General features: G+C 36.5%; 1 protein-coding gene across 1 annotated transcript in view; it reads left to right on the top strand.

The window, feature by feature from the left end:
- The window catches only part of LOC126830696 (cyclic nucleotide-gated cation channel alpha-3), a 127,351-nt gene extending 105,292 nt beyond the window's left edge, over nt 1-22,059 (top strand). The window contains exons 3-5 of the mRNA XM_050561108.2: nt 5,907-6,046; nt 13,019-13,230; nt 14,929-22,059. Of these exons, the coding sequence (XP_050417065.1) occupies nt 5,907-6,046; nt 13,019-13,230; nt 14,929-16,322 (1,746 nt within the window). The 3' untranslated portion in view covers nt 16,323-22,059. The remainder of the gene's footprint in view (nt 1-5,906; nt 6,047-13,018; nt 13,231-14,928) is intronic.
- Nucleotides 22,060-22,721: the final 662 nt, after the last annotated feature.

The following is a 22,721-nucleotide window of genomic DNA, read 5'->3' as shown; positions in this document are numbered from 1 at the left end:
ATTATTATTATTATTATTATTATTTTACATCTATGCACGCTTTTTGATTTACAGCATCCATGCTATCCTTTAAGGTAACTTTAACTTTTAAATTACAGTCCATGATCTCACAATTTCGCTTCGTCTTAACATATCAAATCGATTTATCTTAGAAAAACATTAAAAGGAGATTTGAGCCATATATCATCTTCTACTATACAATTACTGTACACTGGGGCTTGAATTACATTCTCTTGGTTAAAAAAAAAGGAAAACGTTAAGAATTCAATTGTTTTTCCGTCAGATTCTGGAAATTTATTTCTATTTCTGAATCCATTTATATACCGGGTACTGGTTTTCTTGTTTTTGGCCTTAAAATTTGTTCATGAATAAACATATTGTGAATTTAGAGGTGAAAAGGTTTGTGTTCGAATTGTATTCATTTGGTGTGTTTGAGTTTTATTCTTGAACCAATCTAATTAAAATATAGATCTATATTTCGTTTCGTTTTTTATACTTTCGATGGCTACACTACATGTAGATCTAACAAGTTATAGTGGGAGTTCACGTTCTATGACGTCAGGTACCAAGCAAGCGACATTTGACCCGATTACGCCAGTCTTTCGATTAACCAATTAGCGACTGCCATGTATTTTTTATTATCTTTTGCTTTGCTTTGATTTCTATTGCCGCTAATATCTACCCACAGTTCCGCGCAAAAAAGGTCAAACGCTCGATTCGACAGACCATTTGATTAGCTGACCCCTCATTTCAAGTAGAACACGAGTTAAATAACAATGCTTCCAGACCTTAGTGTAGTAAAGACAAGTAAAATCGAAATTTTGAACTATAAAAACGAAACGAAATTGGATCTGTGTTTTAATCAGATTGATTCTTGAACATACTTATCTTAAAGAGGGTGTGGCGCGTTAAAGATCTGTGCACGTCGGTTAGAAAATATGTTTCGACTTGCCATGGTTGGTTTATGTGCGATTACATCGGCAATATCCTGTATTGGAAATAGAAAGCTGGTTCCTGAGATACAGGCCTTATGAGATGCTCCCTGAGATAAACGTTCTCAGACGTTCGCTGAGATAGAGACTTCTGCGGCGCTCCCTTGGGGAGGTACTAATTCTTTGATAAATCGAATTAAAAATAAATCTTGCTTGCGAAATATGTCGACTAAAGTGCTATAATACAACGTTCCAGTTGTTACTTGTTCCTGACAGCAAGTCCTTGATTCATATCAGTAAATCTAAGATGGGGAAAAAGTGTGAAATCGGAGGCGTAATTTATATTCATTCCATGGAAAATGACCGCGTTGGTGTTAGTTTTTTAAATGCAGTAGTGGCTCTTATTGACGTAATATTTGAATACGTTGAGTCTCTTAATGTCTCATTATATCCCCAGAAAGAATTTGTAATATAGCTTAGCGGCTACATTTAATTCAATTCCCTTAATACAAGCCAACAATCACGTTCGACGAAATATTGCATGTCAATCAAATTACAATGGATAACTTAAAAACCATGGTCATTTAACTCGTACAGAAAGGAAATAACATACTTGGACAAAAGCAAATAGAAATCTTGACAGTTGGAACTGGGATGGTATGAAAAACAGAGGTCCCGTGTATTCGTTAACCGTGCACTTAAAAGAACCCTCGACATCTGGAATTCGAAACAAGCGTAGGTCGTATTTCACTTATAACAAACTTCGTAGTGTATCCCTGTCTTCTTGACACCTGAGAGAGAGAGAGAGAGAGAGAGAGAGGGAGAGAGAGAGAGAGAGAGAGGGGTGTTAACGTCCACTCGAAAAAACTAGGCCGTTTCGGGACTAACGTATGGTTCAATTTTATTTCAATAATTCGCTTGCGCGTAGGGGTCTAACCTCGTCACTTGACTCAATGACAGACCTTATGATCCAACGCACACGCGTTAACCATTCACCCAACCACCAACACGTTAAAGAACGTTAAACCGCATATTTCATGTATAATAAAAGTATAGTCAGCATAGATTACCTTGTGCACGACGTCATAGACCATTTATACCCCCCCCCCAACACACACACACACACACACACACACACACACACACCGTACACACACACATTAAACCGCATATTATTTCATGTAGAATAATTGTATAGCCAGCATAGATTGCCTTGTGCACGACGTCATAGACCACTTATATACCCCCCCCCCCCCACACACACACACACAAACACACACGCGCGCGTTAAAGAACGTTAAACCGCATATAATTTCATGTAGAATAATAATTTAGCCAGCATAGATTGCCTTGTGCACGGCGTCATAGACCACTTATGCCAATGTATATTACTGTTGGTCGTTTATTTGTGGCAATTTGTCTGAAGCCATTCTACTTATTGTAAAGAAATTTGGGTTAAATGACGATTTAGATGCTTTGCCAAATCACTTGACCGTTAGGTTAAAGTCCAATCAACTATCATGTATAGTCTCTAGAACAACCTTAATTACCGCCTATTGTTCCCGTTGTGCTTAGCTGGAACTCTGAACTTTACCAAAACGATATTAATTCTGTAGTGTGACCTCATCGAGCTCGAGCTCTCTCTGAATATAATGGAAGTTTAGTTAACCACATGTGGATGGGGGTTGAATGGTCGAATGGTTAGCACGTGCACGCTGTATCATAAGGCCTGTCATTGAGTCAACTGGCGTTGTTTCGAATCCCTTTTTGTACGCGGGTTTTCTCCGGGTCCTCCGGTTTCCTCCCACTGCTAAAGACCCCTACGCACAAGCGAATTATTGAAATAAAATTAAACCATTTGTTAGTCCCGAAATGACCTAGTTTGTATCGAGTGGACGTTAAACCCCATCTCTCTCTCTCTCTCTCTGTCTCTCTCTCTCTCTCTCTCTCTCTCCACATGTGGATGAATTTTAACTTTTCAACTGAACAATATTGTTCAATCGTCTGCCATATTTTTCTTAAAATGGATGATTCAATTACGTCGAAATAACGATGTACATTTAATACAGTGACAATATTCGTCTATCACTGGCTTCATATCAAGGGAATTCCGGCAAACTTAGTTAAATCTCGCCTGTTGTTTAGCTTAAAGCCAGTCTTATTCTAACCAAAGACAAAAAATTTAATTCAATTCCATTCCAATCTTGTGGTGCATTTGTGGCCAAGAAAGGAAATTGAGACATATATTTTGGTCACGAGTTCGCCGAAAGAAAGTCAGTTCAAGTCGTCGCTTAATGATCTGAAATCATAGAGATGTTATTATTTTTAGATACCAATATTTTTTTTTTTTTTTTTTTTTTTTTTGTCCCAATGTAATCTTAAATAACAGAATCACCTTGATTAAGATCAAAATAACCTTCTCAATTGGGTTGATCTGTGTTATTTAAAAAATGAAATGAAATGAAATGAAATGAAATGGGGTTTAACGTCCTACTGGGATATTGAAGACGGACATACACCATGCAGTGTGCTATGAGGCAAATTGTGCCCGGACAGCGGCGCTATGGTTTATTCTTATTTCTAATTCCAACTGTCAATGGTTCTTTTATGTGCACGCCAATGTGTACACAGGACCTCGATTTTTCGTTCCATCCGAACGGCTATACTTTGTCTCTTGTCAGGTCCTCCGTCCTACATCACTGTCAAGGGGGAACCACGGTTGAAAATCCCGACGACATTTCTCGGTCAACGCAGATATCAAACACGGGACCTCCAGATTAGCTGGCGAACGCTTTTTTATATCTGGTAAAATGTTTATTCTGGATAAATCCTGCATTACATTTATAAAAATATTCTAGGCTGTGAACAGTACCATAAATAAGATAAATTAAACACAATATTTTTATGTACATAAAAAAAAATAATTACTTAAAAAAGGAACTTTTGCATTGGAATTCAATACCTAAATCAAGTAATAAAAGTAATAAAAATTTCAAAGTGGTTAATCCGCTATGAGCGTTCGGAGGAAATCTGCTCTCGAAGGGCGAAAATTACTAACATAATATTTAATCCTGATTATCTCCCTTTTCTAATAGACAAAGTCTTCCTCACTAAGCCACCCACCCCAGCTTCCATGGTATTTCGTACGTAACTAACTAACGCGAATTTGATATGATGATGGGTTAGTTGTATTTTACGTCCGTTTCCACCGAGGTGATATCGCAGACAAGCGAATTTGATAAAATCAGAAGCTCATTTATGTGCACACCTGTATAGGATTGCAGCGTGAGCTAAAAGGGCGTTATTTACGTGCATGTAGGACACGCGCCTGATTTATAATTTGTTTATGACAGACTTTAGTAATGATTTCACGACAGTGATCTGTCTAGAGCAAACTGTTAGCGAGAGATGCGATGGATCCTGTAATGTAAATAACTATGATAGCAGGTTAATTGTAAAACCAGCCATGAAATGTCGTTAGTTATAATCCTATTATGACGTAATGACTTTCTGTGCTGGTGACTCGACCGAAAACGAGGCTAATTGCGGAAACAGTATTGTAACTGATGTCTTTGCTAATGAGAAAATGACGCAACTGGCTCGTGAAAATATAATTATCTTTCCTGAATAACAAGCATTAAGGCTTATCCTGTTCTAACTCGCACCCGAGAGACTCTATAGACATGTTAATTATAGTGTAGAGTTGGTAAGAAGCCCAGATATCCACGTTGGCGGAACGGAATATTTCTAGGGTGGAGTGTAAGGTACTGAATAATTCAACTCTTTGGGAGGGGAGGGGAGATATGGGGAGCATGTGACGGCATAAGCTGGAATTTATTTCGCCATGCAGTTCTTTTAACTTAAAGGAGCTAAATCATTATAAATGGGTCGCAACGCGTATAATAATGTAATATGAATGTATACAAACTGATTTGCATTCAATCGTTTCTGTTTTTACTCTAATTTCTAATCAGTTATATTGGGCGAAATATTGCAGTCTTTGGTGCAGTTATTCCAGTATGCACTGGTAGTAATCTCCCCTGTAGAGTATCTTTAGGTTCGTTCATCGTGTAGCTTCAATGCAAATAGCACTCCGAAGAAATCTAGCACGCAATTCGTGTGCCAATTTTATAATTTTTATTATGTCTTAAATATTATGCATTGTTTCGGGGGAGATTTTTGCGGGTTGGTGTCACTTTGTAAAGTTAATACCCTCCCCCCCCCCCCCCAACTTACTCCCTCCGAAAAATCAAGCAAACATGCATTCTTATAATTAAATCCCTTGGCTACATTTTTGACACAAAATAAAACATTATTTCAAGCAAACCAGTCCAAAAAACGCTATTGATCTCTCTTGTTCTTGTTTGAATCATTTTAATAGAATTTTTATATTTTTGGGTGTGACCGCGAAAGTTCATCGGGAATTTACAGATTGGTTTCCCTCTTGTCAGTGGTACAAGGCGAAGGGCCTGACAAGGACAGCTGCCTAGTCGCCCGGATGGGACGATAAGCCGAGGTCCCGTGTACACATTGGCGTGCACGTAAAATATTCGATATAAGAGTAGGCCGTAGCCCCGGTTCCGGGAAAATTTTCCCTCACAGTACCCGTGTGCCCGTCTTAGCCCAGTCGGAGTAGAACAGTAGGACGTTAAACCCCATTTCATTTCATAGGGAAAAGCCTGTACACAGGTGCGCAAAGCCAACAACTATATAATTTTCCAAGTTCAATTGTAGAACGATTGGGCTCGTAAGAATTTTAGGTTAGATTTTGTCAATGTATTTTGGATTTTATTACATTTTAGTGCCTTTGGTCATAGATGCTTTGTAAAAATTGTACCAAACCCATGCATCTTGGCTGTTTTAAGAAGATGTCAAAAACTCATGTTTTGTCGATGGCTTATTGTGCGCAATATTAGAACTCACTACTACTAGTATACTGCTAGTCTACTATTATATATTTTATTGTTATTTTAGGTGATAAAAGGATGGGCATCCGGCGGCCGACATCGTCCAATACGGAGACCGGATTCCTTCCTGGAGAGGTTTGCTATGGGAGGCAACGACAAACATCATCATAGCGGTGACCGACGACAAAGAAAAATATCAGACATAAGGTAGGCCACTATCTAATAATTATTAAGCCCCGCCCGCACCCCACCCCACCCCCGGGGGTTACACCCATGCAAATCCCGAAAACAGCCTTCGTGTATGATCTTAAAACGCGCCCTGTCCCTGTGGTTATTTTCCTTTGAAATTTTGTCTGAAGCCGATAGTTATTGACTCTCATGCCTTCCTCCCTTCTTACGCTGCCAATTGTCTTACAAATTTCCATTCTACTCTATAGAGTTATCCCCTGTCCTACAAATTTCATTTTTGATATTCATCATTTCCCGCGAGAAAATAGATAATAGGTTTTAACAAATTTATACGATCTTGCCACCTCCTGTAATAGACTTTTTAAAAAACATTTGATTATTTTAAACAAACGTGTCAATTGAAAAGCGCTCCGTTGACAAAGTAGCAAAAATTATATGCCTTCGTGTTGGCTTCGGTTTTCTTGCTACCATCGTGACGTCTTGCATTTCAACAAATTAGAGGTTACTATTTAATCTTTACTACGAACTGCAGCGCAATATATTTACGTCGCCAGAAAACAAAAAATCGTAATGGTTTGTGTAACTTGGAGTAAAAAGGATTTGTACGTGAAACGAAATTGTAATGAGCAGATTTCAAATTAAGTTGTTTTTTTTAAAAAACGAAGCGAATTCTTGCAAACTTTAGGTTAAAAGAAGAATCGGAATAGGTGACACGAGAAGTCGTGACTTTCATGAAAACGAACTACAAATTGTAAAGTTAAAAACAATAAACTTAAATAAATACGAAACGAAAAAAATAAATAAAGTGATAAGACGAATGGCGGTAATATTACAGGTTTAGTGTGATGGTAAACACGCCATGATAAACGATGTAAATTAACTGACGTCGGCTGACATTTCGTTTCATTTAAAGATTAAATATGTGTAAAAATCAATACCGAGTTTAGCGGATAACGAAACGAAATAAATCAAGCATGTGCGAGATTAAACTATGGCATTGTACAACAGTTCCCCTTACATGTTGTTTTACATGGGACGGCTTATTTGAAATTTCTGGCTAAATTTGGACTTTGGCTTCCCTATAATTATATATAAAGATACCGTCACTTTGTTCGTGTTGGTAAATGTAACTGGCCGGCTTTTAAATATTACTTTGTAGATTTTTCATTACTTTTACAGATATATTAGTTATTGTTTTTTGGAGGGGTGGTGGGTGTGCTGGCTCGCTAGCCTGGAGGTCGGGTGTTCGATCCCTGCATTGGCCGAGAAAGTTTCATCCAGATTTTCCGGCGTGGTTACCCCTTGTCAGTGATGTAGGACTTAGGTCCTGACAAGGACAGCTGTCTAGTCGATCGGAACATTTACCAACATTCGTTTCAGTTGATCACTCATATCTTATTGGTCTCGCTTAATGTAAGAAAAAATGATCCTGCATTACGATTAGTTAAACTATATTCATAACACGCAATTTTTCCCCAATTCCATGCTGAAAATTAGAAGAAGATTGCATTGAGTCAGTTTTTACATCATCTATTTGTTTTCAACACTCGGCAACATTTATCGAATTTTCAGTATGCAAAGCTTAACTGTGTTCTGAAGTCTTGAATTGCAACTTGCGGGGTTTGAGTTAAGTTGTATAATTCGCCCCGTTCTCCTCATAAAGAGACATGGTTAATCGAAGTTGAAGTATTGATTTTCGCGATCCGTCCAGTATAGTTGTTACCACATACAGTCACAGATTTTTTGTCAAGTGAGCTTTAAGTGTCTGAATAAGCAATGTGACGTTTTCTGGAGCAGGTCAAAGAAGGTCAGCCGGAATAATTAAGGATGTTATTTTCTATTTCGCTTCACACAGTCTACCCATTCTCTATTCATCTATTTTACATTGCTTTAATACGGGCGAGATTACTCTATGATCTGGGTCAAAATAAAGAATAAAAGTAGTTAATCTGACTTGTTTTTCTGATTAGTGATGGGTTAAGACTCAATACATCAGACCCGATACGATTAGCTGTATGGTTTAACATAATACTGTTAGTGATGGGTCATACCCAATGCCGTTAGTGATGGACAACTCAGTAGGTTAGTGATGGGACAGACCCAATAAAGTTAGTGGTGGACAACTCAATACGTTAGTGACGGGTCAGATTCAATAACATTAGTGATTGGTCAGATCCAGTACTGTTAGGGATGGACAACTCAATACGTTAGTGGTGGCTCAGACCCAATATGCTGGTCTGGACTCTATACAGATAGTGGTTGGCCAGACCCAATGCCTTTAGTTATTGGTCGGATTCAATACGGTAAGTGATGGCCAGACCCAATACCATTAGTGGTAGACGGACCCAAAAAGTTGGTATTCAATCATATCAAATACGGTTGATTTTTTATTCGAGCGATTGGATTGGAGTTGGCTAATAATTATAGTTTAACTTTTGTCTTTCTGTGTTGACAGCGGTACATAAAATTGGTTATTTCTTGGGAGCCTAGGTGGCTCAGTGAGTAAGCCGTTGAGATATTATAGAATTGGTGTTTTAATGGAATACATTTTGTTTTATCCTAAGTAGCATTTAAAATCAACCCCGTTAACATCGGGAATTGCTCCTGTGTCATATAGCATTCCATAACATATTATGGCTGACCTTCACCAACTACAGACATAGCATTCCATATTTTTTTGGACTCATCTTCAAACACTACAGACATAGCATTCCATAGCATATTATGACTGACCTTCACCAACTAGAGGCATAGCATTCCATAATATATCATGATGACCGTCAATAAGTACATTAACTACAGACATATAGCATTACATAATCTATTCGGGCTGACCCTCAACAAATACGTACAGAGATATAGTATTCCATAATCTATTATGACTGACCTTTAACAAGTACATACAGAGAGATAAAGCATTACATAATCTATATAGCTGACCTTCAGCAATTATAGCACTCCATAATATATTATGACTGACCTTTAGCAACTACATACAGAGAGATAAAGCATTACATAATATATTATGACTGACCTCTAACAACTACATACAGAGAGATAAAGCATTACATAATCTATTATGACTGACCTTTAACAACAAAATACAGAGAGATAAAGCAATACATAATATACTATGGCTGAACTGCACCAACTACATAAAAAAAACAGACAATAACCATAGAATAGACTACGGTGGAAAGATAACAACAACAAAAACGCAAAACAAACTATTTTCATCCATAACCCAGAAATTTAACATCACGTATATATGTAATAAATGTCAAATCAGCCATAAAAATCGATGTGTACCAAGTCGTGAAAGTTTCTCGTCGAAGTAAGTAAATAAACCTCGCAGAGGAGACATCAGCATTCAAATCTAATCACAGGCGAATATAAGTCATTTTAGCTTTGACCCGTCTTCCAATTTACTAGCGCTTTTATTACATAAACACTCTATAAAGCCAGTGGTTATTATCTCTGACTGCTTTTAAATGTGTTGAGCTCTTGACCGAGGTATGGCTTTAACTCTTCCAGACATCTCGTTCTACAGCAGTTCTCTCGGTGTTCCGTCAGTAAATATTTTTTTCCAGAGCAATTCTATATTCCATAACGGTGCTTGTATTGCTGGAAATGAAATGAAATGGGGTTTAACGTCCTACTTTTCTGCACCGTCGGGGATAATGAAGACGGTTGTATTTCAAGAATATTAAAGCGATCAAAGAGCAAGTCGGAGTAGAATAGTCTGGGTTATGTAGGCCAAAACGTGTTAGGAATTCTCAATCAACGGTATAACTCTACTTTTCTGCATAAATTCCAGGACAACCCAGGTAAATGAAGACGGACACACACCACACTATGAGAAACATTTTGCTATGGGCGGCCGTTATTTCGATTTTCAACTGTCGACGTGGGGTTGGGTGGCCGAATGTTTAACGCGTGCGCGTTGCATAATAAGGTCTGTCATTGAGTCAACTAGCGTGGTTTCGATTCCCCGGTTGTACGTGACAAGGAGTAGGGTCGCCTGTCCAACCTCATGGGTTTTCTCCGGGTCCTTCGCCCCCCCCCCCCCTACTGCTAAACACTCCTACGAGCAAGCGAATTGATGAAATAAAAACGAACCATATGTTAGTCCCGAAATAACCTACTTTGTGTCGAGTGGACGTTAGCCCCATTTATCTCTCTTATCTCAACTGCCGGTGGCTCATTGCTGTACTGCCAAAACCATACACGAAAACCTTAGCCTTATCCCATCCGAACTGGCTCTGAAAAAAACAAACTTATCTGGAAAATTCTTAATAACTAATTAGTAACTGTGGCTCCCGATACAATAATTTGAATATTCGACCGTAAAGTACAAATTATATTTATATTATTTTTAAAAATATTCAATTAATGAAGGAAAGCAAAAAATGAAAAAAGACCGATAAATATTTGTAATTCTCGTCCGATGATCTAAAGACATGATTATGGGCTTGTCATGTTAATAAATGTCTAATTAACAATATATATAACATTTGTAGCCAATAGGTAGATTTATCTCTTACAAAATGCATCTTTAAATCTAAGATCAACATAGTTTTTATATTATTAAATAAATCAAACTAATTATAAAGTGTGTTATATCAAACTGCCAAATTACTGAAACCAAAATGAAAGAAACGTTGACTTTAAGTATAATCTTGTATTTCTGCTGCGAAAATTGTTTCCAAGAGAATTATATATGGGAATTGAAGTCTAATCACGTTTTCGTATTTTAACATTTAAGAAACCATTGAATGAAATACGAGATGATTAACGGCGTCCCTGTGACATATAATAAATGGTATTATTGCATGCGAGTAATAAAGTACCGCCATATAAAAACTGGCCTCGGAATAAAACCCACATTATTGGTATGCGTGCAATCTGATCGAACCTACTTGATAGCTTTTCAGTATTCTGTATATGCAGAGGAATTCACACTCTTAGCGCTGTATAAGACTGTGTCTTTTTTTTTTGCAATAATTACAAGGGAACTAGATTAAAATTTTAATTAAATCTACGGGTTGTGAGGTCAATCTGAATTTAATAACAGCCTGCCAATAATGTTATATTTAGATTAAAAGCCGTTTAAATTATCAGATTGGCTATTTGCATAGTTATTTTGTTACACCACCAACCATGCACAATCGAAGGACCTCACCTACCATTGCTGTGAGATCAGCCTATGTCTTTACATTAATAATATGCTTTTGCGGAAATGTGGGAGGGTACGTATGGACTTGGAGCCAGTCCACGTGGACTTCCTCCACGATGACCATCCTGTGAACCAATGAAGTCCAAAGGTTGGGTAAAGGAAATCAGTCTCTAACATGAAGACCAGATTGACCGGGAATCTTTTTTTTTAATTTCATACCACACCTCGTTAGTTTTTTCCGTTCTTTGGTTTCCTTCCATAAACTTGTGTTCAATTGAATTATGAATGCAACTTCTCAATATGTTACTCTTAATATAATCTTGTTTGGTAAAAGAATTCAGTACCTTTCTGCTATTGGCAGAGAGGATCTGCTCAAAAGCATTTTACGGTAATATTCCCTTCTTTCAAAGATGTTCCGAAAGTTTGTTTAGCTCAGTTCGTCGGTAAAATAATGTGAGATAATTCATACATTAGTGATTGTTTTCTTTTCAAGGGACTGGCTGAGATTCGTACCTCGATTGAGGTTTGAGACTTGCGTTCTAATGCAAATAAAAATTTAATATGTATATTTTATTTAACAGAATATACATCCGAATGCACCAAATCGAATCCATTTCTCAAACATTTCTGAGACTTCGAGCCGCACTGGACCCTACTCTGTTTTTCTTCATTCTAAACCACCCACCACTCACATCCCCATTGACTTGACCCCACCCCCAAAAAGTTTACCCGGCCTTGGTTTAGATTACATTATATCCCAGTATACTGCTATCATAAAACAATTATAACTTATAAATATTGAACTTCCTGGTTCAAAGATTAAATATAGGCGGTATAATCACCTCTGAATATAAATCGTAAAAGATGAATAGATATTCCAGCAATCGCGGAATTTCAAGCCATTGCTTAACGATATAACATGATTTATTTACAGGAAGTAGTTCACTGCATTCTCTAGATAATGTAGCCGTGTTGGATATTACCCAATTCTTTATTTCTAAAGTGATTAAGTCGGTAACTAATGAATATTAATGAGATATAGATAACATATATTCGCTCTATTCCCCCGGTCGGCCTCTTAAAAAAGAAATCGTTTCTTAATTCCAATCTACTGACAGTGGATGAAATAAATTATTGTTTTTATATAGAACCGACTAAAAAGGTGAGGTCAGAATCAATATCCTTGAAGTTTCGCGTGATGAATATTAATATTATGGGATGCGAGTCAGAGCATGGCTTATAAAAGATATGTGGCTTAATATGTGTTTTCTGTTGATATTGAGGCGAAGGTTCTTTAATCATTATTTCTCCGGGGAGGGTGGGGGGTGAATAGAACACTTTCTGCCAACGCCAAAGCCTTTATAAGTGCACACTTCCACTTTGTACATTCAATTCAGTCAGGTGTAAATGGTGGCTTAATTTTCTATTTTGATACCTGACATAGTTGTGAAACGATCAGGTGGTTCAAAAGTCATACTCTCATTGTAATTGATTTATCGGATAATTCACTTCTTTATAGATTTACTAATTCCTGTCTCAATTTTTTGTAAGTAAGGGGGGATAATTGTAGCATTTCAGAAATGGATTTTGCACGTTAATTAATAATTAAACACCTGATCTCGGCTTCAATACATAATAATGGTTTGTTTGACGTCATTATAAATTCTATTAAGGTATATAAGTCACTATACAGAAACACGATCGAATAACCCCAAGTAGACCAAGAAATACGGGGAGATAACCAGCATTTTTTAAAAAATAAAACGAAAGTAGAGATATCATAATGATTTTTAATATTTTTTTAATCGTTTCAGGTATTGGAAAGCGTTTTTTGTCGATCCATCAGAAGCATTTTATTACAGATGGTTATTTGTTAGTTCAGTAGCTGTATTGTATAATGTAGTGTTTATAATAGCGAGATCTGTGTTCTGGGAACTACAAGAAAACTACTTAATTCTATGGTTTGTTCTCGACTACCTCAGTGATATTTTATATATAGCAGATATGGCGTTTCAGCTTAGAACAGGTAAATATTGTCTTCATCAACTAGGACCCGTTACCAACACTCAGAACAGGAACAACTAAAAATATCCAATTAGAATTAGGGGCCGTTTTATTTTTAAAGAGTTATGTCCCTTGAAAAATAGGGGCCGTTTTAATTTTAAAGCGTTATATCCCTTGAAAAATAGGGACTGATTTAATTTTACAGAATTATATCCTTTGAGAAAATTCGAACGTTACGGGAACCATTATCCAATCGACTTTTTGCTTATATTAGATGGTAAGTAAGAGCTGGAATATGTCTGGCCAACTATTGTCTTCCATTGTGACTGGGTATCAAAATGTCTTCTGTCGAACGAATTGGGATAATTTTTTAAAAAGAAAAACAACGGTATTAAGCAGAACCCTGCAAAAGTTTCTATGCAATAAGATATACACGCTTGGTAACGCGCTTGGTAACCAGAATGTTTATATACAATAGGGTATACGTGCTTAGTAACCAGAATTTTGGTATAACCCACATGAAGCGAGCTGCAAATCATCTACTGCAAGTTATATTGTTCACGATTTTATCATGCGTTGTCATTGTCATGTTATAACGTAGATTTGCTGAATGGACACAAACTCCACTTGAGTTAAACCCTTGCTTAATATACGCCGACATCCATTAGCACACAATATCTCTCATCCGGGATATCACGAGATTGTCCTGTAATAGCTATTGGGAATTCAACTCGGGCTTTCCTGGTCAATTTTCAAACATGATCGCATCCAAAATAATTGTATGTCTAGGTCAAAAACAACTTTCTACAATATGGTTATAATTATACCATGGAGGCTATTCAATACGTCAAATAACCTCAAACTTTTTTTTGTGTTCGTGTATGTATAAAATACTGTGGTTTGCCTCCTGAATTGGCGTCACTGTCTGTAGTCCCGAAGCAAATAACATGGACACGAGAAATATAAGACACGATTTCTCGAAATCTTTTTTAATTATTCTGTTTAAGGTATAATTTGTATTTGTGCCAAACAGAACAATATTTGGCATGTCAAATACTCTTGGGATGACCTAGCGGGCGATCTAGAGTATAGCGCTTCGAGCTCTAGCTAGTGGTCTTGGTAGAGCTGTCTACTGAACCCCATGAGTTTATTCAGAGTGCTGCGGTCACCTCCCCCAGCAAGGACACTCTGTGAATGGGTTGTATTTACTAGGTATATGTGATATCACCAGAGTGGAAGCGGGCGTGAAGTCTCCAATTAACCAACATACATTAAAGATACATTATGGGAGATTAGATAAAGAGCTGACAGTTCTCACTATAATAGTTAAAAACTAGATAATGTAAAGGGAATTTGCTGGACATTGAATTTTCGGCCTAGCCTCGATCATTATTACTAAAGTCGGTACGACAAAAAACATAGTCTTGATTATCCATTTCATGATTTAATGATGAATGAAAGTTGAGCAGCAAATCGGATCCGAGTCCAGTAAATATCGCAGGCTAGCGATGACATCGAGAGTTGATTATGGTTTGGATAAGTTAATTAATGTCTAATTAATAATTTAGATAAAGACCTGAAATTTGGCAGATTTAGCTCTTACATAATGCATGTTTAATATAATATATAAACTCTATGTATACTAATCTTTTAGTAGCATTTAGTAACTGGATAGAGTAAAGACAAAAACACATACTTATATATACGTATATATTTTCAGGTTATTTAGAACATGGTCTAATGGTCAGTGATCCTGTCAAGTTAAGAAAAAGATATATGAAGAGTAGGGGTTTTTATATTGACGTCATCAGTATCCTTCCTACCGATCTATTCTACATAATACTGGGACCTAATCGGCCACAAGTTCGCTTTAATCGTCTGTTCCGTGCTAGACGTCTGTTCGAATTCTTCGACAGGACAGAAACGAGGACAAGTTTCACGAACATTTTCCGAATTGCTCACCTTGTGTTATATATTTTGATCATTATTCACTGGAATGCCTGTATATATTTCGCGATCAGCGGTGCCATCGGGTTCGGTACGGATGATTGGGTCTACGGTAACGTCTCGTTACCTAAGTATAAACCTCTGACCCGGAAGTATATATACAGTTTCTATTGGTCGACCCTGACCTTAACTACCATTGGTGAAACCCCGCAACCGGAAAGGGATGTTGAATACCTTTTTGTTGTTGTTGATTTTTTGATTGGTGTGTTGATTTTTGCAACCATTGTAGGTAATGTCGGCAGTATGATTACTAATATGAACGCGGCGCGTTCGGATTTTCAGCAAAAAATGGATGGTGTGAAACAATATATGGAGTTCCGAAAAGTGAGCAAAGAACTGGAAGAGCGGGTTATTAAATGGTTCGATTATTTGTGGACCAATAAACAATCGTTAAACGAAGAAGGTGTCCTATCAGCGCTCCCCGACAAACTTAAAGCCGAAATGGCCATGCACGTTCATTTAGATACGTTAAAGCGTGTGAGCATATTTCAGGACTGTGAACCAGGTCTGTTAGTGGAACTGGTATTAAAGCTCAAGTTACAGGTGTTTAGTCCGGGGGATTATATATGTAGGAAGGGGGATATCGGTAGGGAGATGTATATAGTGAAACGAGGAAAGTTAAGTGTGGTAGCCGATGATGGGCACACTGTGTTTGCTACATTAAGTGACGGTAGTGTTTTTGGAGAAGTTAGTATTTTAAACATTGCGGGCAATAAAACTGGTAATAGGCGAACAGCAAATGTACGGAGTATAGGATACAGTGATCTGTTTTGTCTATCGAAGGACGATTTGTGGGATGCTTTGGCGGAGTATCCGGAGGCCAAAAGAGTGCTCATAGAGCGTGGTCGTCAGATTCTCAAGAAAGACAATCTTCTGGATGAGGAAGCGATGAAGAAGGATATGGAAGAGCAAGAATCCCAGGAGCAGAAGGTGACAAGAATAGACACCTCTGTGGACAATCTCCAAACTCGATTCGCTCGTCTTCTAGCGGACTTTAACAGTACACAGCAGCGTTTGAAACAAAGGGTGACAAAGATTGAGAAGATCTTATCCAGGGAAAATGATAATCTGTCCTTGCTCTCGCTTACTGAGCCTGATGCCAAATAAACACTCTCGTCTTTCTCTTGTTATGTAGATTATTTTTCAAAGAACTAGCATGGTAGCAGGTGGCCGGGGATTGTATGTGACGTAACGGTATCCAATTTTAATAGTGATATTGATGGCATAGTGTGTGGATCAAAGAATCTCCTTGTTTAAGTGGTTGCTTAAATTTAAGTTCAAGGATACGATATGTTAGAGATTCGGATGGGTTCTGCAGAATTTGTAATTTATCAAAACCTATTGATATTACAAATGGTACCCGTGCTAGTAATTTGGTCCGTGTGTTCTAAATCACGTGTTCTGAAGTGTGTGCGTGTACAATTGAAGGATTTAGCCCAGTCATTGATGACGTCAGAATCAAGAGCTAATAGCCCACTCATTGGTGACGTCAGAATCAAGAGCTAAGACAGTGCTGGCAATTAAATCAGATGTCCTCGGATCATGGATTGTTCAAAGCAGACGGTCTCGGTGCAAGTAAGGTTTATCCGAAATCTATAACATGCCATCTTCATTGATACGCGTCAATCGATGCCAAATTAGCTGGCAAAAAAATGGAAAGCTCTATTTCCCAATATGGCGTCAATAAAACATTACGAACTATAATATAACTATGTATTCATCTGCCAAGCTAATGCGTTAAGTTGATGTTTACTCGTATTAAAGTGCCTGTATAGCGGTTCATTATAGGACATACAATTTAGACTCAACCAATCACGTGATATTTTATTTCCTTTGACATTCTTTAACTTTTTCTAGTTTATTATGTAGTGTAATTAGTGATTGCCTATAATTAATAGGCGTTCTAGTGCACTATGATTTCCACTTCCGCTCAATTACCTTGTCACGATCGAAGTCAATTGAAATGGTTCTATGGGGAAAGGGGGATGCAAATGAGCATGATAAGTTCTGAATTGAGTCATGATAATTTTTTTTGTAAATGTTATTATTAAAGATTTTTTGACTATTTCATTAAACATATTGTCAGATTAATTAGGAAAAGAAAATGGGGCTTGAAATCTCCTCAACACAATACTTCGGCCATTTTGAGATGGTATTTTATTACTATTATTATTATTATAATTATTACTTGTGCAATAAGGGGTAAAAGATTTTGACTGGTCAGCGGTGTCTCTAGCTGTTATGTGATCGGTTGAATGCATCGTATTCTCCGATTTCCTCCCATTGCTAATTACCCTTACAATGAAGCTTATTAATGAAATAAAATTGAACCATATGTTAGGCGCCGGGAGGGGGGGGGGCGAATGGTTAGCACGTGCGTGCTGTATCATAAAGTCTGTCATTGAGTAATCTGGCGGGGTTTCGATTCCTCGGTTGTACGTGACAAGGAGTAGGATCACCTGTCCAACCTCGTGGGTTTTCTCCGGGTCCTCCTGTTTCCTCCCACTGCTAAAGACCCCTGTGCGCAAACGAATTATTGAAATGAAATTGAACCATGTGTTAGTCCCGAAATGACCTAGTTTGTGTCGAGTGGACGTTAAGCCTCATTTTTCTCTCTCTCTTTCATGCTAGTTCCAAAATCAATTAGTTTGTGTCGAGTGGACGTTAGGCCCCATCTCTTTCTCTCTCACTCTCTCTCTCTCTCTCTCTCTCTCTCTTTAAGGGGTTTCACAAAAAAACTACTTACGAATTCCGCCCTTACATTATTGACTACGAGCTCTAATTTGTACTAAAATTCTAACTTTGAAAACGTTTTCATGATTTACGACCCTGTGTTTTGTTCACACAGACTCACCCCTATCCAACCCTCCATCGGACTGAATATAGCTTGGAAAACATAACGGGTGAAATTTAAAGCTTATTATTACCGCAATTTTACATTTCCTTATTCTTTCTTAATTGATCTAAAGAGCCATTTGCCAAAATACATAAATTTGGGGCTTTTTTGTTTTATTTTTATAATATTAAAAGATAATTATAAAGATTATTAATTCAGGCCGCCCTAAACTCTTTAATAATTGGAAGATACGGTTAGTTGTTAATATCATTCATTTCTATTTTACACGCTTAAGAATTCATGTTCGATTTCAAGGCAGTCAAGGCCAATGAAATTACATAAAATCAAAAGAAATGAAGGTTGCATTAGATTTTTTAGATTGCCCGTGGCGAATTAATCTCATTTCCATCAAAACATTTATCAATATAATAATAGTTCGTTGTGGCGACCATCTGAACGTATTCGAAGTTCAAAATATTGGCAGGTAACTTTTCCGGTCAGTTCATGTTCATTGCAAGTAAGATACGTTTCAAAACTGTCCCATTGTGCAAACTACAGACAAAAGCAGGTAAATTGTATATTTTGCTATCAAATGTGTGATGAAACTGTAGATATAAACAAGATACTGAATAGGCAGCTAACATTATCGAGAATAGCCTATGACAGAAGAATGTTCCAGAATCACCCATAACCAGTCTCTTAATAGACGTTACATTGGTTATTATCTCCCTTTGACGTGTCTAGTGTTTAGGGACAAATTTTAACACGGTAGTCAGACAAGTTTATTTATTAACTTAGAATAATGTACAAATACCGGTGTTGCTAAAAGTTTTGAATCAGTTACAAGGAACACGTCATGATTTGTAAAAGTCAAATGCGTCGAGTGACGATGCTTTACTGTTCCAGAATGTGTCATTTTGAAATCACGTGATAGACGAGATAACTCGGCTTGATTGGTAATTTTCAACGGTCTGGGTCAGTTGTCAACATTTGGCGAAATTTTACCAGATAATCAACCACATAAAAAGAATTCTCGGTTGGGCAATAAAACTTTTTAGTTAAAGTCAAATACGAGTTGCACCCCTTCCCGAAATAAATCCCATAATTCATGCATTATATATAAACAAACATGAATCGTGACGACGAATTACGATTAATAAAAACCATAGATATGATCCTTGAAAAATTTTCAATAAAATAAGAGACAATGCAAATAGATTTTTCCAGAAATGGCAATTCTTAGATTAATTTCATTGGCGTCGACATCTTGTTTTAGATCTAGTTACGTCCTTAGATTTTGTTCATTGTAATGTAAAAGACCAGATAATCTAGCCAATAACCTAGTAATTCTCAAATGGTGACAACTCATCCTGACTAATATTTGTTGTTAGGCGGTAAAGCTAGACGCTAAGATCCATTGCATATTGCGTCATAGGTCACGATATTTGACACCCTAACCCGCATCTCGTGACCTATGACGAAATCTGAAATGAGCTTTAGCTTTTAGCCCTAACCCAGTTAGTCCTTTCAGACTTGAAATCACGTAATTTTCCACGGTTACGTTAACCCGTTGCTAGTCCTTCACAGGTAGAGGCGCAAATTAAGAACTTTCTGAACTCATAAGAATTCCAATTAGAACTATAAACGGCCTATATTATTATTATTATTATTATTATTACATTTTATGATATTTAATGGTAATTCCTAAAATTGTTTATACTTTATGTCATTATTTATTTGTTTTGTTTCTTATATATTAATTGTTATTTATACATTATGTTAGACTTTTAAAATGTAAATAAATTATTAACCATTTTAACATACTCAAGACAATATTCGGGTATCTTCCATTCTTAGGCTATTTTTAGATTTAATTTAAACACATCATATTATGAATGCGAGGCATGAGTGTTTATCTACATAATGTGTATATGATTTCGAAATCACTCTCTTAAAAACTATCCGCCTGACTTATTGAAAACGGGACCAGAAATTGAATATATTACGCATGTATACGAATGCCTTCATATTGAATAATCCGAAGTCAGTATAAATTCTATTCGATTGCCTTCTAAAGCTACTTTACTCATTATGGACAATGGACTAAAATATATTAAATTGGCGTTAATCTGGCCGTTTTCATATCGAGTATTACTGAGCTACATTTAAATGAAGATTATTCTTTGTTATCCAGTGAAATAGTAGATCTATCGAATAGGGGGAGATAACTGTCATTGTAAATCAAATTCTGTCCAAAATGTTGCAAGTAATAATGTAGAAAACTCTGTACAAGAAAATAATAAGTGGTCTGTATCCTTCTTTTGTTAAATGAAGAACCGATTTGTGATATTTATATTTATGTACAAACGAGAAAATGCATTATTTACTTTATTTATGTTCATAGCAGCGGCAAAATATGAAATGTTCAATTTAATACAACCAAAAGTCAACGAGGCGTTCCTGAAAATATGAAATATATATATGCCTGTTTTATTTTAATGTAAAATAAATGATTTCTTAAACAGATAACTTGAGATATAATAAAGAAAATTCAAAGAAAAATGAATCCATTTTGTCATGTATATAAGTGATGTGAAAACAAGCAAGGATCAGCCCCAAATAACTTGTGGAAGTCTTTAAAAAACTAAATGTATTAAATTGAACATTTCATAATTGCAGTGTAGATTTGTAAAGTGTGATTCATTTGATTGAATTCATTTTGTGCCTATATTTAGACTCAATCCATACGATATGCCGTTAATTAGCTCATCTTCATCATGTTACTTGGGTTTGTTCATTTTTATATACGTTTCTCCCGAAATACTCAATTTCCCCAAAAACATTTAATTTTATCCAGAAAATATTCACTCGATGTCAAAAGCAAAATTAATGATAGCCAATCTGTAATAGCCAAATTAGCATTTAATTCGTCTACCCTCGTTAATCAAAGACATATTATTTTGATTCGCGAAGCTCTAAATCAATATGATGTCAAAATATACTGAGACGCAATGAAAACGTACCACTTTTATAAATAGGTTCCATGGTTTTGAATCTCGTTTAATTTTGCAATTCGGAATGTAACTACATCATATCACGGCGAAAACACGCGAGAATGATGTTTTAACGGGTCGCTTAAATGCCCCACAACTGTATTTCCTGTCACACCAGAGGTGCCTTTTCATTGCGTCTCAGTGTATGTTTAAATGCTGGAAATTCTGTGAAACCTTCGAGACAAATGTGTATTTAATACACCCAACGACTGCATAAAATCACCAGTACTACCGCTTTTGCCCATTGTGGTTCCAATAAAGAAACAGGCATTAAAACATGTCGATGTTATGATTAAGAAACAATGTGCAATTTATCGTGCTGTAAAACTCACTTAAAACATTGTCTTTCAGTTACAATGAGTGCATTAGTTCAATTCATAGCCAACTGTCATTGACTTTAGTATGTCTTAAAATTTAAACCATTTACTGTATTTGTTTAGAATTAAAACCTGTACTGGATTGACTTCAGTACGTCTTAAATTAAAACCTGTACTGGATTGACTTCAGTACGTCTTAAATTAAAACATGTACTGGATTGACTTTAGTACGTCTTAAATTAAAACCTTTACTGGATTGACTATGGTACGTCTTAAATTAAAACCTTTACTGGATTGACATTAGTACGTCTTAAATTAAAACATGTACTGGATTGACTTTAGTACGTCTTAAATTAAAACCTTTACTGGATTGACTATGGTATGTCTTATAATAAAATGATAGACTTCATTATGTCTTATATTAAAATCTGTACCGAATTGACTTTAGTATGTCTTCTATTAAAACGTTTTATTTGATATTTTATGTGAAACCAAATTAGGTGTGTACTACACACCATAATATTGTGATAGATTTTTTTTCTGTAAAAAGCCTTTTTTTTCTCTCTCTCTCATTTTAGACATTATGTACATTATGAATATGTATGTAAATTTGACTTCATTGTAATATATGATACCATACTGAAAGAGATAATAAAGAAACTACATAAATACAGAAAACGGTTCTTTATTCATTATATTGAAATTGAATGGGATTTAACGTCCTACTGTTTTCTACAAACTGGACTAATGGAGTTGGGCGTAGGTTCTGCAATGCACCACCTGTACGTGCACCAATGGTCCTTTTACTTGCACGGCAACGTGTACACAACACCGGGATCAAACCGGGACCTTTTGATTAACAAGCCAGCTCCATACTCACTAAACCACCGCGTATTCATTACTCCAATTTAATTAGTTGACAGTTATTAATAAATCATTGACCCACGCCGACCGAAGTAAAGCGAGGGGTATTACAGTGGGCTCCATCCGCCCGTCCTCCCCTCGTTCCATTCCGCCAGGAACCACTAGAATAAGGTTCCGAAACTTTGAACACTCCAATTTATCTTAGTAGCTGTCCGTAACTCAATATCATCCAAAATCTTCGACATTGAAAACACGATTTTTTTTGCAATTTAAATCAGCATTGGTGTTGTGATCTTACCTGGAAAAGATGGGTTTCTGATATCCAATATTTAAGACAAAATAAACATTTTACCTTTGGTACACGAATCGTGTACCATAATGCGTTTCAGCGCCATTTGTAACAAGATGCTCAAAGAATGAGGCTAGACATATTCCA

Source organism: Patella vulgata, chromosome 8 (assembly GCF_932274485.2).
Source record: "Patella vulgata chromosome 8, xgPatVulg1.2, whole genome shotgun sequence".
In the NCBI taxonomy this organism is placed as follows: Eukaryota; Metazoa; Mollusca; class Gastropoda; family Patellidae; genus Patella; species Patella vulgata.
This window is presented reverse-complemented; position numbering and strand designations above follow the sequence as displayed.